The 16681-nt window shown below is 33.6% G+C and overlaps 2 protein-coding genes across 3 annotated transcripts in view; both read left to right on the plus strand.

The window, feature by feature from the left end:
* up (Troponin T, skeletal muscle) overlaps positions 1-16681 on the plus strand; it is a 452387-nt gene that overhangs the window by 69153 nt on the left and 366553 nt on the right. The gene's annotated exons all lie outside the window — the stretch shown is intronic.
* On the plus strand, positions 948-13072 carry LOC142228082 (uncharacterized). Its single transcript, XM_075298383.1, has 3 exons — positions 948-1179; positions 1308-1508; positions 11924-13072. The coding sequence occupies exons 2-3, from the start codon at positions 1498-1500 to the stop codon at positions 12429-12431; spliced, it is 519 nt and encodes a 172-aa protein (XP_075154498.1). The 5' UTR covers positions 948-1179; positions 1308-1497; the 3' UTR covers positions 12432-13072.

Below are 16681 nucleotides of genomic sequence, written 5' to 3' on the forward strand. Positions count from 1 at the left end.
AAAAAAAAAAGATAACAAATACATGTGTAATTATGAAGATAAATAATCATCATCGCCTTCATTATTATCATCATCTTCTTCATCATTGTGAATATTTTCAACCACTTCGAAAGTTCTCGCCTGAACTTCAGATCTTCTTTTCCAATGTTTATTTGTTGTAGCATCCAAAAGCATTTTGTCTACATCATCTAAAGTTTTAACCATCTGAGCTCGTGCGATATTTGTTTTCTTGCAATATACTCTTCCATTGCGAGCATAGATTTGTTGGTACCCAATGGACTTCAATGTCTTTGCGTGTTGCAGTAATAACATTGTCTCTTTGCTCAAAGAGTCATTAACATAAACTGTTTTTGTTTCATCGTTTTCTCTAAGTTTTTTCTTTGCTTCCATCAACTTTTCTTTTTCAGTCTTTGTCGCAAATTTGACAACTACAGATTTTTTCTCATTGTTTTGGTTTCTACTACCAATAACAAAAACATCCTCAACAGCACTTTTATCAAGAGTAACACCATGGCAAATTTTTCCTTTCAAATACGAAAATTCCTTTAACAAGTGAAAAAAAGGATAATTATGTCTAACAAATTTTCTTAAATTGGTATAATTCGTATAATTTGTGAAATAGCACTGACACCTGTTTAATAGAGTTAAGTTAAACCTTAAATTTCTCAAATTACATAATTAAAATTTTCCTTCCTGATTCACTGTTTTTTTGGGTGTTGTGTAAGAAATCGGAAGAATATTAATGTGTGTATAATTCAAATTTGTATTTGCTTTTTTAACTTTATTGACGTAAATGCATCTTGCTATTTAAAAAAAAAAGTTTTAATTATTTTGCGCATGTGACAAATTCCTTTAGAAATATTTTTTTTTTAAAGTTATTTACAAACCATATTTTCTTCAAAATATTCTTTGCAAGTTCTTTCGGTTTCAACTGTTTTTAGTTTATTATTAACTTTTTGAAAATTTTGAATAATGTTTGAATATTTGAATTTAACGAAAATAATTGAATTGCCAATACATAATATGAATTATTGTTATCGATACTTGAATTCAACCTTTATGCGATAACCCTAAAGCTTTTACTCAAAATGAATTTAATTGTTGTAAATTCTAAACCATAATGTCTGACTGACACTTCGTTTGATATACAACTTCACTTGTGCTTCGTCATTGCCCTTGGTAAGCTGCCGTCATCCTGAATAAAGCCATACTTTTGAAATCTTAAACTTACACTTTGCCTTTTGCTTTCTTCTCTTTTCGTTACAACAAAAATCTTTACATTTCCGAGAGTTAATCTTTATCTACAGTCCACTAAAGGAAACATCTCACGGATTTGTACATGATCCTTCGAACCGTCAAGGAACTGGGAAGAATCTTATAATCTTGGATTACGTCCACTGTCTTGGAAAAGCGTTTGCATTTAACTTGGGATTACGTCCTCCACATTACACAAACCGCAGACTTGCCTATCCATTTTTTCATATTCTCAAAATCATTATGGACAAAAGGTACGTGAAATTTATTATATTGTGAACGTTTGAGAATATCAGTGTTTGGCTTATGATTTAGTGGCAACGCAACGGTAGAATAACTTTGTGATCTGAATAATTATTTTTTACATGACTTATGGTTCTGATCTCGAAACTTTAACCAGAAAGCACATAGTCAGAAATTCTTCTTACAAGTGATCGATGTTAATTGTAACACAGATTGTTGTTACAGAATGCAAATTTGAACTCTGTTAAATTCTTTGCAAAAGAAGCAAAAAGCTGTTTAACATTAACCACTGTAAATTGTAAAAAGTTTGCTTTACGAGCAACTCTAACATAAATTCCCTTACATACTTACCCTTACATACTTACCCACGGTTTATGTTTACGACATTCGTGGATACTTACCTTCAACATATTTAACATTCGTACCAGAAATATTTGCAACATTTACAATTGTGTATATAGTTTACGAAACCGCAACATTTGTTTGCAACATTTTAAGATACTTACCTTGATATGCAAACCTAACATACTTACCTATGCTATCCACACTGCAGCCCTAACATACTTACCCATGTTATCCACACTCAACCACAAAACGCGTTAACAGCCATATTCAACAAAACATCCATCTTCAACGTTATATGTAATCTCAGTCACTCTCCGATATAATTTTCAACATTCATAGAAATTTTCTGTTTGTCCGCTGACAAACATCGAATTAGCATACATACAGCGATACATACACTACCATATGCTTTGATACATACTCTACACACATAAGTGAATTCTCTTAAGTTACCAGTTACAAAAATTCTCTCGAAAGCTGACTGCGCAGCCAAAATTAAAACGACAGTCAGAATATTAACATTACTCTCTTATTTTGAAGCACATTGCACATGCCACCATAGACCTTTTAATACATAGATGATCCACTATTCTCTTTAAAAAAATGTGTCAGTTCCAAAAATTAATTTTCTGACATTTCGTTTTGATTTTTTCGTAAAGAGTCAGTCCCAAACATTAATTTTCGTGCATTTGCTTTTGTGTTTTTCGTAAAGAGCAATGCTGCTCAAAATTAAATTTCGTATTTTCGCGATTTTGGTCACAATTTTTTGTTCAAATATGAACTTTTAATATATTAATTTATTTATAAATCAACTGTTGCATCATAAACGTTCTAGTTTTGTGTAAAATTGGCAAACTACAAAAAGGAAAACGAAAGAGATTGTAAGCGTGCTCTTATTTTTCCCGTTTATTCTTAATCTTCGGAACTGTCACAAATAGTTTGACACTCATGGCTCATCTATCTAAAGTCTATAGTCTATGCATGCCACCAATCAATACGTCAGATGATTTGTCTTGTTCTCGGATTCATAGTTGCCACATACTTACCGATTTTTTGGCACAACTGGATGCTAATTGAGGCATAATATATTTATTCTTTATAAGCTAATTGTGTATAGAAGACAGCCAACATTTAAAAAATTAATTTTGAAAATTTAATTTTGCATTCGTCTAAAAATTGTTGGTGAATGTAAAATATTATAAATTAAAAGTTAATATCGAACTCATATTGCGATCCCGACTTCATAATACAAATCATAGAATGTGGCAAGCGATAGGGCATCTCTGCTTTCGTCGGAAAAGAAAATAGAGAGAGAGTTAGAGTGTCAAAGCCGGTAGAGTGTCATTTGAATAAGAATTTCTTGGAGTGAACAAGCAAAGTTGAAGAGCGAAAAAAAAAAGAATTTAGTAAAAAGTCAAAAGTATAAACTGAGGATAAATATTTAAATGTTGTACTAACTTGAAAAATTGAGAAAGTTTGGAGACAAAATTAAGTATTGTATGTGGAAGAATTGCTTTGCTAATTTGGATTGCCTATTGATTGATGATTGGATGGTTGAATTGACTATGAATGTGGACGAAATTTCTATTGCCTGATATATTGGTGAAGAAGGTGGATGATTTGGTGTGGTTTTCTAACGGTGCTTGGGTGGCAAGAATATTCCTAATTGCTTGTGGGTTGATACATCATGGTGGCGGCAAGGGAACATCAATACGTACATTGGTGAGTGGATGTTGATATGTTGATACGTAGGTAGGGTTGCCAACAAGTTATCATAAATCAATAACACAAATGGAAAAACGCTTAAATGAAAATCTTGCAAAATTGTAAAGATTTTGAGACAACAATATTCTTTTGATACAAAGAATCAACCCAATGTAGTTACCATAATTAAAGTGGTTTATATTTTGGGAATATTAATTTTTAAAATTTTAATAATTTTTACTTGATAATACACAATTGAATTATACACGGAAAGAAATTGAAGATTATATGGAAAATTATATGAGCAATTGTACTAAAAATTTTATGGAAAATTATATGAAATTTATATGCAAATTATAACACTGAAAAAAAATTTCAAAAGAAAATTATATAGAAAACATAAAATTTTATTATATACTGAAAAATATATCTAAGAAAACTATTTGGAGTCTGGCTTTCAATTGATAGAGATTGGAGGCAAATATATATACATATGTATGTATATATATATACAGTTGGCTGAAATTTCCCTGGGATCCGGGAAAATTGCTCTACATACAAATTTTTTTCTAATTTTGTGTTTGTACACGGGGAATATTTGAAAACATTTTTCAATAATTTTACTAACGTTTGTACCAAAGGTCATCAGATAGGAGTATATCCTATCCGATTTCATATTGGCATATGCAATTTATACAGAGAATACTTACCTATGAGTGAAAATAGAAATTCGTAATACTTACCTTAAAGGAAAAATAACACTTACCTTTGAAATTTAGGACACTGGAAGAAAAAATACTTACCTACACTCGGAGAAAAAGTGACTTTATATTTCACTAAAACTTTATTTTAGTTCATGGAGTTTGTAAGAAGTTTCCTTTACTCTAAGTTTCCTTAACGTTCGTTAAATGAACTAAGAGACGTGAGAAAATTACACACAAATTAAGAATTACTTAATGCGTATTTCTCACAAAATAGTACATTATTTATTTGAGTTTGTAATTTTTACTGCAAATACGATCATCGTAAACTTCATGTGTCACTAAAGGCATTCTTGCAAGTTGCAATTATCAAATTTTTTCATTCGAGCTACAGAATTTTCTTCGAAAAGTGAAAATTGAATTTGTCGAAAAATATATACTTATTTGTGATATCGACAAGTTGCCAGCGTTTTATACTGTTTAGTAGGAATTTTCTAAAAATATTCAGAGTTTTCTGAAAGTAACCGAAAGTGTTCTTCTTGGTGGATTCATTGGGTTGTCAGTGTGTAAAGAAAATATATGCCTATAATACGAAATACCTACATATGAAAGTGAGAATATAGCACATCAAAATTGAGGCTACTTACTTGCCTGAAATTGCTATTCTTAATTTTAAGAATGAATTTTGTATTTCTTTGAATTCGGGTGTTGGTTTACACAGAAAGAAAAGTGAACTGGATTTTTCCTTATCGTGGCAATAAAGATTGGATAAAAGTAAAGATTAACATCATTGTTATTATCGTTACTATATTAACTACGCTGTAGTTTATACAATCCAAGAGAGGTGTACGAAATTTTTTCCAGCTTGAGTTAGCATTTTCTTTAATTGCACGTACGTTGATTTATGCCCACGTTTATTCAACAATTGTTGGACATACCTGGAATAAAGAATTTCATACATGAAATTTTGAGAATTGACTAATGCAACATTATTTTTTTTTACGATAAGGAGAAGTTCAGTTAGCACCAGTTTATCGACTTTTTTCTGCATATTGCAACCCTTGGAATTTATTGAGTATATTTTGGCAATTTTCATTTATTAAGTCAATTGGATATTTATTTACGAGTTTCGTACTTTGAATCTTTGGAATTGCCATTGGTCACTACAAGTTGACGTTACCAAATTTATTTGCAGCACAAAAGGAGGAAAGTTGTGCTCGATCTCCTTGGTATTTTTTGTATTTATTACTCATTTGAATAAGGCGAATGTTTGATCGCTATTGTCCAAGTTCGTGGATAAAATTGTCATAGCCCAAAAGCATTTGGAGGAGGTAATAGCTACGCGACGATACACATACACATTGTTGGATTTGGCGACATTTGGGAAAGTGGTTTGAGCTTTTGCACAAAGCTGTTAAGATACATTTTGAATTATATTTTGTGGAAGTCCACTTTCAATTGATTTTGGGCACAGTCTGAATTTACGAGTAAAAGTTTTAAAAGAAATCTTGATTATCTCACCTGATTGAAGCTTTCGTACAAACTTTTAATGGATTCTTATGATCACATTTGTGGTTAAAGTTGCTTTGAGGGAAAATACATATCAATACAAAGTTATATGCTGACTTCTAAGAGATTCTCTAGCGAGAAAATTCAACTTTGTTAGATTTCACTGTTCTTTTTTTCTTTTGGCTCTCTTTGTCGGCGTAAATCACTTGTGGATTTGATGTTCAACCCTCAACGAATTTTATTTATGAACTGACTCAATTGAGTTTGATGGAACTGTAGTATGCTTTTTGTTTATTGTGATCATAGCATATGATTGGAGAATTTGACATTACGATATATTTTTCACGATTTGCCACAACACTATATTACACTGTGAATATTTTCATGAATTCTATTCGACGCTCACAGTTTTCTGGATATTATATAGTTGATATTGAGGAAATTACTTGTGAAGTGGTTCACTGTTGGATTTTATACTGCTATCTTATTTGAAATTGCTCTTGTGGAGTTTAAACTTATATATGAATTAATTTATTTATCTGAAATTAAGTATTACTTATTCCTATATGCAAATTAACTTTGCGTGTGAAACTTTGATGGGTTTGCTGAATTTTTGATACAAGTTTACTTATACTGTATACTTATACTTTACTGGAAATTTTGTTAATATATTGCTCTCGTGGAGTTAAAAGTTTTTAATAGTACAATTACTCTGTCTTACCTCAATTTAACATTTTTAGAGGTAAATATCAAGTAAATTTCTTGTCGTTTAAATCCTTTTTTGGGTTATAAAACGCGGTTATTTCAAGCTACTGGCACATCTTTGGAATTGAGTCTGCACATTCATATTACATATTGACTTTGAGTCTTGGAACTTTGTTTTTTTTTATTTACTGCAAAAATACTGAACCCCAATTACTTGTTTACGATTTGTAATGGCTTCACAAAAGTTCATATTTTTTTCGGACCAAGTCGTCACTTATTGCGCCAACTTCAGTGCTATTGATACTTCTGAGCACAGACTTTCAAGTCTGCAAGTTGATCTTGAAGACTTAGAACGGCGTTGGCAGACTCTCACTCAGGTATACGAGACAGAGATGGTTACTGATAGCGCTAAGGCGGAGAAAGAGTCAATACACGCGAAGTTTAATGAGTCTATAAGGGCTTATAAGAAATGCAAAGCTGATATGCTGGACTTGATTGAAATAGAAAAAAGAGCGATGGAGCGATCTGCGCGTCCTCAAGAAATACTTGGGACCACATCGCAGGAGGTGACTGGGTATTCTTTGAAAGTCCCTCCATGCGATACTGAAATGTTTGGTGGTGGATATGACAAATGGCCCAGTTTTCGAGACATGTTCTCAGCCATTTATGTCAATCACCCAAAATTGTCTCCGGCACAAAAGTTATTTCACTTAAGGGCAAAGACTCGTGGGGAGGCTAATCAGATTGTAAAACAATTCGCATTAACTGATGACAACTTTCACTTAGCTTGGGAATCCCTACGTCAACGTTACGAAAATAAGCGCATACTTATTAATCATCAGCTCAGGAAAATATTTGAAACTGAGCGCGTAACTTCGGAAAAAGGAAAAGCTCTACGAAACTTGCAGTACACTATAAACAATTGTCTTTCTATATTGAAAACTTACAATATATCGGTCATGTCGTGGGATCCATTCTTAGTTTTCTGGGTTTCATCAAAACTTCCGGATGAAACTTTGACAGCCTGGGAAAATTCGTTAAGCGATCACAAGGAAATGCCATCTTGGGAGCAATTGGACGACTTTATTTCAAAAAGATTAAATATGTTGGAATCTATTTCTGACATGAGGAAGCCTTCAAATAATACAAATGTGACTCAGAAAACTCAGACTTATCACACGAAAACTGATTCCAAAGTCCGATCTTGTAAAGCTTGCAAACTTAATCATTCTTTGAGAGCCTGTCTTAAATTCAAAACTTGGTCTCTTGCACAAAGGCGAAAGTTCGTCAGGGACAACAAAGTATGCATAAATTGTTTGTGTTACGGCCACACTGCGCAAAATTGTCAAAGCGAAAATGTTTGTCAGAAATGTCACCAGAAACATCATACACTTTTACATCCAGATTCTGTTCAAGAGCTACAAAGTAGTCCGCCACCTGAAGTCACGACATTTCATACGGAAACTGCATATGATAATCAACCTTCGACATCAGCTGCTGCTTATGGAAATTCAGTTTCACATGTTCAATCTAACTTTACTAGTTCTGCAGATTCTACTATTTTGCCAACGGCGTTAATCTATTTAGAACACTTAGGAACTAATTTAACAATACGGGCTTTTATTGATCAAGGATCCCAAGAATCTTTTATTTCAAGCAGACTTGTAAAGCGATACTTAATACCGACCAAGAAGTCATTTACTACCATTTCAGGATTAGGGGGTACTCTTCTTGAGAATTCTTCGAAACTTTGTCATCTGATTTTAAAATCTCGAAAATCTGATTTCAAAATTCGTACAACTGCGTTAGTTATTTCAAATATGAATCACTTAATGCCCTCTTACCCAACCCAGATCTCTAACTGGTCAGATTTGGAAAATATTGACTTAGCTGATCCCTACTTTTACAAACCCGCGCAAATAGACATGTTATTAGGTAGCGACATTCTTCCATTCATCTTGAAATCGGGTGTGCGAAGAAATATATCTGGAAGTCTTCTTGCACAAGAAACTGAATTTGGTTGGATTTTGAGTGGCCCTCCAAAAACTAGATCTACTCAAGTGTTTGCGAATTTTGTGACTTGTACTGATTCACTTAATAATGAAATTAGAAAATTTTGGGAACTTGAAGAAGTTCCAACTTCAAAGAATTTGTCTGAAACTGACATGTGGTGTGAAGATTTTTATCGGAAAACTACTGTTCGCCAATCTGACGGGAGATATCAAGTTAGATTACCCTTTCGTCAGGATCTACCCAAAGACTTAGCTCTAGGACCTTCAAGACGAGCTGCCCTCGGTCAATATCTTCATATGGAAAAGAACTTGAAAAAATCGCCTCAACTTGCTGCAGAATACACTGCTGTTTTATCTGAATATTTAACACTTGACCACATGGAGATAACGTCTTCCTCAGAAATCTGTCGTGACTCTGCATATTTTTCCTTTTATCTTCCTCATCACGCAGTCGTAAAACCTGAAAGGTCATCTACAAAAGTACGTGTGGTATTTAACGCCTCGAAGAAAACTTCGACGGGAGTCGCATTGAATGATATTCTGCATACTGGACCGATACTACAAAATGAACTGATGAATGTTGTACTACGCTGGCGTTTCTTCCGATACGTGTTTAATGGCGATATTCAGAAAATGTATCGCCAAATTTATGTTCATCAGGATGATAGACAATATCAGCGCATTTTATTCCGGGAAAATTCGACCGAAGGGATCAAAGACTTTTGCTTGAAGACTGTTACTTTTGGAGTAAACTGTGCTCCATACTTGGCTATTCGCACACTTTTACAACTAGCCGAAGAAGAAAAAACTACTCATCCCACAGCTTCACATATTTTACGAAACCAAACATATGTTGACGATATTCTTTCTGGGGGACATTCATTAACTGAGACCAAGGCTTACTTGTTAGAACTTATAGATTTACTTAATTCTGCTGGGTTTCCACTCAAAAAGCTTACGGCTAATCACCCACATATTCTTCGCAATGTGCCCCCGGAAGATCTTCTAAATGAAGATTTCTTGAAACTTGAAGATACCAGCGAAACAAAAACATTAGGCATTCGGTGGAATGCCATGTCAGATTCTTTTCTCTATGTCGTTTCAAATATTGCTCTTCCTACCTCACCGATGACGAAAAGGAAAATATTATCTATTGTGGCAAAGATATTCGATCCCGCTGGTTGGTTGGCGCCGATTATAGTTGTAGCAAAGATGCTTTTACAACAACTTTGGCTTGATGGAACTGATTGGGATGAGGAAGTCAAGCCTCACTCTTTTCAAAAATGGAATTCTTTCATTTCCAATTTTTCTGACATTGAGTATATCCGAATACCTCGTTGGATTTATTACGCACCCGACAGGCGTATTCAAATTCACGGATTTTGCGATGCTTCCGAAAAAGCATACTGCGCATGTATATATATCCGCATTATATCACCTGAGAACTGTATAACATCAAACTTACTTGTTTCAAAAACTAAGGTGGCACCTTTGAAAACAGTGAGCTTACCCAGGTTAGAATTGTGCGGCGCGGCACTACTGTCTAGACTTTTGAAATCAATATCCCAAAATATGACTTTTCCTGTTACCGGTGTTTATCTTTGGTGCGACTCAACTATTACTTTGGCCTGGTTAGATAAACCGCCTTTCCATTGGAAAACTTTTGTCGCAAATAAGATTTCAGAAATTTTGGATAATGTGGGAAATGTAACTTGGCGATATGTTCCAACTACTGAAAACCCAGCCGATATTGGAACGCGAGGCTGTACTGCGGCAGAACTGAAAAATAATCATCTCTGGTGGCATGGACCAAAGTGGTTGGTACAACCTTCAGAATGTTGGCCAAAGTCTAAAACATTTCAGGAGCCAGAACTTGAGCGAAAAACTGTTAACTTCCAAATCGAGACACATATGGAAGACTTACTTGAAAGATTCTCTTCCTTCAGCCGAGCTCTACGAGTTGTGTGTTTTATGTATAGATTTATAAGGAAATGTCAAAAGCGGAATTCTGACTCATTTGGGGATAAATATATTACTTCAGCGGAAATTAGAACTGTCAAATTTCAATTAATTAGGCTGGCACAACTTAAATTTTTTCATGCGGAATATCATGCATTGGAAAATAAACAACCCATATCTTCTAAGAGCAAACTTCTGACTCTGAACCCGTTTTTAGATGAACGAAACTTACTTAGGGTAAATGGTCGTTTAGCGAATTCGGATCTTCCATATAACGAGAAGTATCCGATCATTCTGCCAGAACATTCTCACTTTTTTAAATTGCTTTTAACTTTTACCCACAAAATTCTTTTACATGCCGAACATCAAGGTATGTTACGGGCAATACGAGCTGAATTCTATGTGATACGTTTGAAGAACTCTGTCCGATCTTGTATTCGAAATTGCCGTACTTGCACAATATATAAACAGCGCATTCGAAATCAGATAATGGCTGCATTGCCTGAAGAGCGTTGTACTTTTTCACTGCCCTTTACCAACACGGGTTTGGATTTTGCCGGCCCATTCGATTTGAAAACTTCGAAATTACGAAACGCGAAACTTCATAAAGGTTATGCCGCTGTTTTCATTTGTTTATCAACTCGAGCTGTGCATCTGGAGGCGTGCTCCGAGTTGACTACTGAAGCTTTCTTAGCCACATTTGATCGATTTGTAGGGAGACGTGGTTTACCTAATAAAGTATTCTCTGATAATGGGACCAATTTTGTTGGTGCCAGCAAAGCACTCTCTCGAGAATATCGAAACTTTATACAATCTTCTGAGAAAGGTCTAGTTGACAAATACAATATTCACGGGTTCACTTGGCACTTTATTCCACCACATGCACCACACATGGGTGGACTATGGGAAGCTGCTGTCAAAAGCATGAAATCCCACCTTCGAAAAGCCGCAGGCAATATTAAATTTACTTATGAAGAATTCTCTACTTTACTAGTTAGAATAGAAAGTGTACTGAATTCTAGGCCCTTGTCTCCTATAAGCGAAGACCCTTCGGAAATTACTGCTTTAACACCTGGACATTTTCTTAGAGGGTCCGCATTGATTGCTGCACCAGAACAATGTACTGATAACTTGACTTTAATAAATCGATGGCAAAGATTGAAAACGATCCAATTTAATTTCGCAAAGAGATGGAAGAACGAGTACATCTCCAACTTGCAGAAGAGATATAAATGGAAGACAGAACAGCAAAATCTTAAAGAAGACGACTTAGTCATTATTAAAGACGATAACTTGCCACCGACTGAATGGAGATTGGGACGTGTTATTAAGGTATTTCGAGGTCCTGACTCAAAGGTCCGCGTTGCTGAGCTTAAGACACAATCTGGTACGCTTTTGCGTCCAATAGTTAAACTGTGTATTCTACCCGTTGCCAACTAAATTTCATAATTTTTATTCTCAAGTTCACAACTTAATAAATTTACGTTACAGTGCCACATTTAGTCAGCCGAAATGCCGTATCTGCCACAACCGTCACATTTTAAAAGACTGCCCCGAATTTCAACGGATGAACGTCCATGAGCGAAGAAAACACATGAAAGAACATCGCTTTTGTTTTAAATGCCTCTGTGCTTCCCACACACGCGAATGGTGCAGATCCCGAAAAACTTGCGTGGTATGTAACTATAACCACCACACAATGCTCCATGTCGATGATCATATGAGAAGAAACGGACGACGAGACAATAAACCACATCATGAGAGTGTCAAAAAAAATCATCGAACAGCCACTGCATTAACTCGTACTACTGGCAAACGTTCTCCACCGAAAGTACACGAAAGATTGAGCCAAAGACCAAAGAGGCATATTTTCCTGCCGACTGCGCTAGCTAGAGGTTTGTCACCGAATGGACCCACGAAACCTTTGTACTTAAGTCATTGGTACAGCGGCTTAATCTACGTACAACCCGAAAGAACCATAGCGAATTTTGTACTTTGAGTTTGCAGTCCTACTATGATCCAGCAGCAAAAATTCAAATAACTGGAATAGTGAAAACCCAATTTAATATGGCACTACCGGAAGCGACATCTGAGAAAAAACTCCAAACGGTTTACAACCATCTGCCTAACTTGGCAGATCCACACTTTTTTAAACCAACTGACATAGAACTTGTAGTTGGAAACGATCAGTTGTCAAAGATCTTGTTGGCTGGCCTCATTCAGACATCGTCCTCAATGCCCATCGCCCAAAGTTCTGTGTTTGGATGGATAATATCTGGAGCCTGTTCTTATTGAATTGCATTGCTGCAAGGGGGGCGGCATGTTGAACTCCGTTCCACAACTGTTTTTAGTTTATTATTAACTTTTTGAAAATTTTGAATAATGTTTGAATATTTGAATTTAACGAAAATAATTGAATTGCCAATACATAATATGAATTATTGTTATCGATACTTGAATTCAACCTTTATGCGATAACCCTAAAGCTTTTACTCAAAATGAATTTAATTGTTGTAAATTCTAAACCATAATGTCTGACTGACACTTCGTTTGATATACAACTTCACTTGTGCTTCGTCATTGCCCTTGGTAAGCTGCCGTCATCCTGAATAAAGCCATACTTTTGAAATCTTAAACTTACACTTTGCCTTTTGCTTTCTTCTCTTTTCGTTACAACAAAAATCTTTACATTTCCGAGAGTTAATCTTTATCTACAGTCCACTAAAGGAAACATCTCACGGATTTGTACACCCATACATGCAAATATGCAATATACAAGCCTTCCCTCCGAATCAAAATTATAGTAGAAATAAACATTTAACATCATAAATACGAGTGGGGTTCAAACATTGTCTTACAAAGATACATAGCTTCGCTTTGGAATGTGGTAGTATTAGAAACGCTTGCACATTCATGTTTATGCATATATGTATATTAAAGTGGGTCTTTAAATGTATGCAATAATACAAAAAATACAAGTAAATATTTATTAGACATAATAACTAATTTTTTCTCTCTTGTCAAAAAAATTTCTGTGTGAAAGAAAAAATTGGAGTTCAAAATTTCAAAAATGTCTTTAGTGTCATAGGTAATTCAAGAAGGGCGTATTATTGGTAAAATTTACATTTTTTAAGAAATTTTGAACTATTTTTTATTTTGGGAGGCACGAATTTAGTAAATCTTTATGCTTCATTTTTGTATAATTTTTTTTAATACACCAAATGCAAATATTACTAAGACATTCCAATTATTAGACTTATTGACAATCAAATCAACTGAAAAACAGACCAACTCAAAAACGGATACGACATTGAAAAAACAGAGAACCCACCAGGAAGAAAACATTTAGTTAATTTTAGAAAATTTTTAATATTTTTAGAAAATTTTAACTAAACAGTATTACAAACGCTGCATCACGCCGATATCACAAAAATAAGTAAATATAACAAATTCAAGAAAATTTATTAGACATAATTAATTTTTTTCACTTATTAACGCCGGTACGCACCTCTAGTGAAAAATTTTATTCCCATAAGAAATGCATTGCTATTTATGCTAACGAAAGTTTCGGTAGCGTTCAATTTCGTAAGCTGGTACGCACCTCTAATGAAAATAACAGGGTTGTCAAAAGCATATTTTGGGAGCAAACATTTAATTTATTACAATCATTGTGGGCGTAAAAGTTTTAAACAGTCTATAAGTAATCAACAATGTATTTGAGGAATATATGGAACATATATTAACAATTTTTAAAAGCGATTAGCTAATTTAAAATTTGCGTACACAATCGTGTTTTTGTTGTTGTAGACTTAAATAAATTTTTGCTACCGAAAATTTCGCTAGAGGTGCATACCGGCCTTTAAAGAAAATTTTGTAGTTTGAAAGAAAAAAATGGAGTTCAAAATTGCAAGAATGTCTTTAGTGATATACGAAGTTCATGATGGACGAATTTGTAGTAAAATGTACAAATTTAAAGAAATAATGAACTATTTTGTGAGAAGTACGAATTTAGTAAAACTTTTTGCTTCATTTGTGTATACTTTTTTGTCCCGTTTTTTAGTTCATTTAACTAACGTACGCAAAAAATTATTAGAGTAAAGGAAACTTTCTCCATATATAATAATTTCATGAACTAAAATAAAGTTAAATTGGCTTTAGTGAAATAGAGAGTTCACTTTTTTTGAGTGCACTACCAGTGTCACACAATTTCAATAAGTGTTACAAACGGATGTCTTTAATATAACCTCCATATAAAAAATGAGGGAAAAAAAGAAAAAAATATCAAATGGATTTCTTTTGTAAAAGAAGTTTTATATTTTACCTTCTAAGTAGTCTTTTTTGATACACATGCATGTAAAACAAAAAGTAAAAGATTTTTTTCTAACCCACTTTATTTTGTAACCAGGGATGTCGTTTAATTCGCTAGTGTGTGTCATGTGTTTAAAGTCTCCAGTAACATTGTCGTGAAATCATAGTTCACGATTTCCCAGTTCAATGAATTCGCCTTAAAATGATGATTTACAGATATTGATTCGCTAGACACAGTTTGGCATGAATAACTCCATTGGTAAAGAGAGACGCTTACACACATATCACCCCGTTTGTAATACTGCGGTTTGAAATTTCATCGACAAGGATATTTTTAAATTGATATATTCGTACATATCATATGCACATATGAACTGAACTATTCATGTGTGCTAATTTTAAACAGACAAGATGAAAATTTCCACCAACATCAAAAAGCTGTGCATTTTTTTTTAGAAAAACATTTAAATGGAATTAATAGAATTGAATTTTAAAATCAGCTTTCCAAATATGATTTATTTTTTTTTGCCTATCAATCAATACAGATTACGGGGAGCAAAAAAACCTATAAATCAAAATGAACATATTTGAAAGGTGATGATAATTAAACCATTAAAACACTCATTGTCTATATATAGGGAGCTAAAAAAAAACTATTAAATCCCAGCAAAAAAAAAATTTGGAAGTACTTCTAAAGGCACAACATTAAAAGCACTTTCAAAAATGTCCTTCCAGAGATGTTCTTTATTTTAGCTACTCAGGAAGTTCTTTTAATTAAACTTTTTATAACTCGTTTTCACACTTTTAAAGGTCAATTTTAGTATTTTGTGTTTCAAATATGTTAAAAACAGGGTAAGGATTAATAAAATGGTATAAATTATTTAAATTTCGTCGAAAAATTTCTAAATTCATTCTAGAAAAATTGCGAAATTTTGAAAATATTTTAGGTCAAGGGTTTCAGACAAGCTTTAGATTGAATTAAAAATCATAAAAAATTATAGTAATTAATTATTTGCCAAATACCATAAAATTTTTTAATTCACATCCTAAACACTAAATTCGGATTACATCTAAAGAAGTGATGCATATTCAGTGCAACAGCTGTTGAAATGGTGGAAATCCGTCCTACGACAAGCCCATGTTAAATTCATCGCTTCTGCGCCAAGTTTGCACCACATCCGGATCCAAAAAGAACATTTTCACTACTTTTTTGGCGACGCTTTTTTTGCTGGGATATTTAGCTTTTAGGGACATTTATATGGTAAATAGTATTCTATGTCCACTACCACTACATAGTGTCAAATTACGGCCAATGTTCGGTGTTAAAAAATATAATGTAATAGGTGTCCGTGTTTATTTTTTTTAACAAATATATTAAATTATATTAAATTATATTAAATTATAAATTATTCATCTTTTAACGAACGGTAGTGATATTGTATTGAAAACGCGGTCGTCATCGGAGCATAGAATTTTCAACAAATACCAAAAAGTTTTGAAATTTTGACAAAATAATTTTGAGGTTTTTTATCAAATTTTTTATGTTCGTATGGAAAAAATAATTTTCTTTCAAAGAAAGAGGAAGCACGCTCAAAAAACAAACCAGTTGGCTGGGTTTGTTTTTTCAAATGGATGATTTGAGTTTGGTAAAGGAAAAGAGATATGCTTGCAAAATTGTTTAGGCAGTAGCCGACTATCACTTTGGGTTGAGTGAATTACCCGAATTTATTCTGATAAGTGGTTGATAGTTTTGCTGCAAGTAGAGGATGCTGTACATCCAACCATCTTGCAGTCTATAGGGCTTTGCCAAAATAAATTTGACAAGCATACTTTTCCTCTGTTGGTTAAGCTGCACTTGTAACATAGTTTAGTGAATGCATGGTTTTAAGCTGAAATCAAAAACAACAATAAATATTTTATTGTAATTTCAAACAATAAAAA

This window comes from Haematobia irritans, chromosome 3, assembly GCF_050003625.1.
Source record: "Haematobia irritans isolate KBUSLIRL chromosome 3, ASM5000362v1, whole genome shotgun sequence".
Lineage (NCBI taxonomy): Eukaryota > Metazoa > Arthropoda > Insecta > Diptera > Muscidae > Haematobia > Haematobia irritans.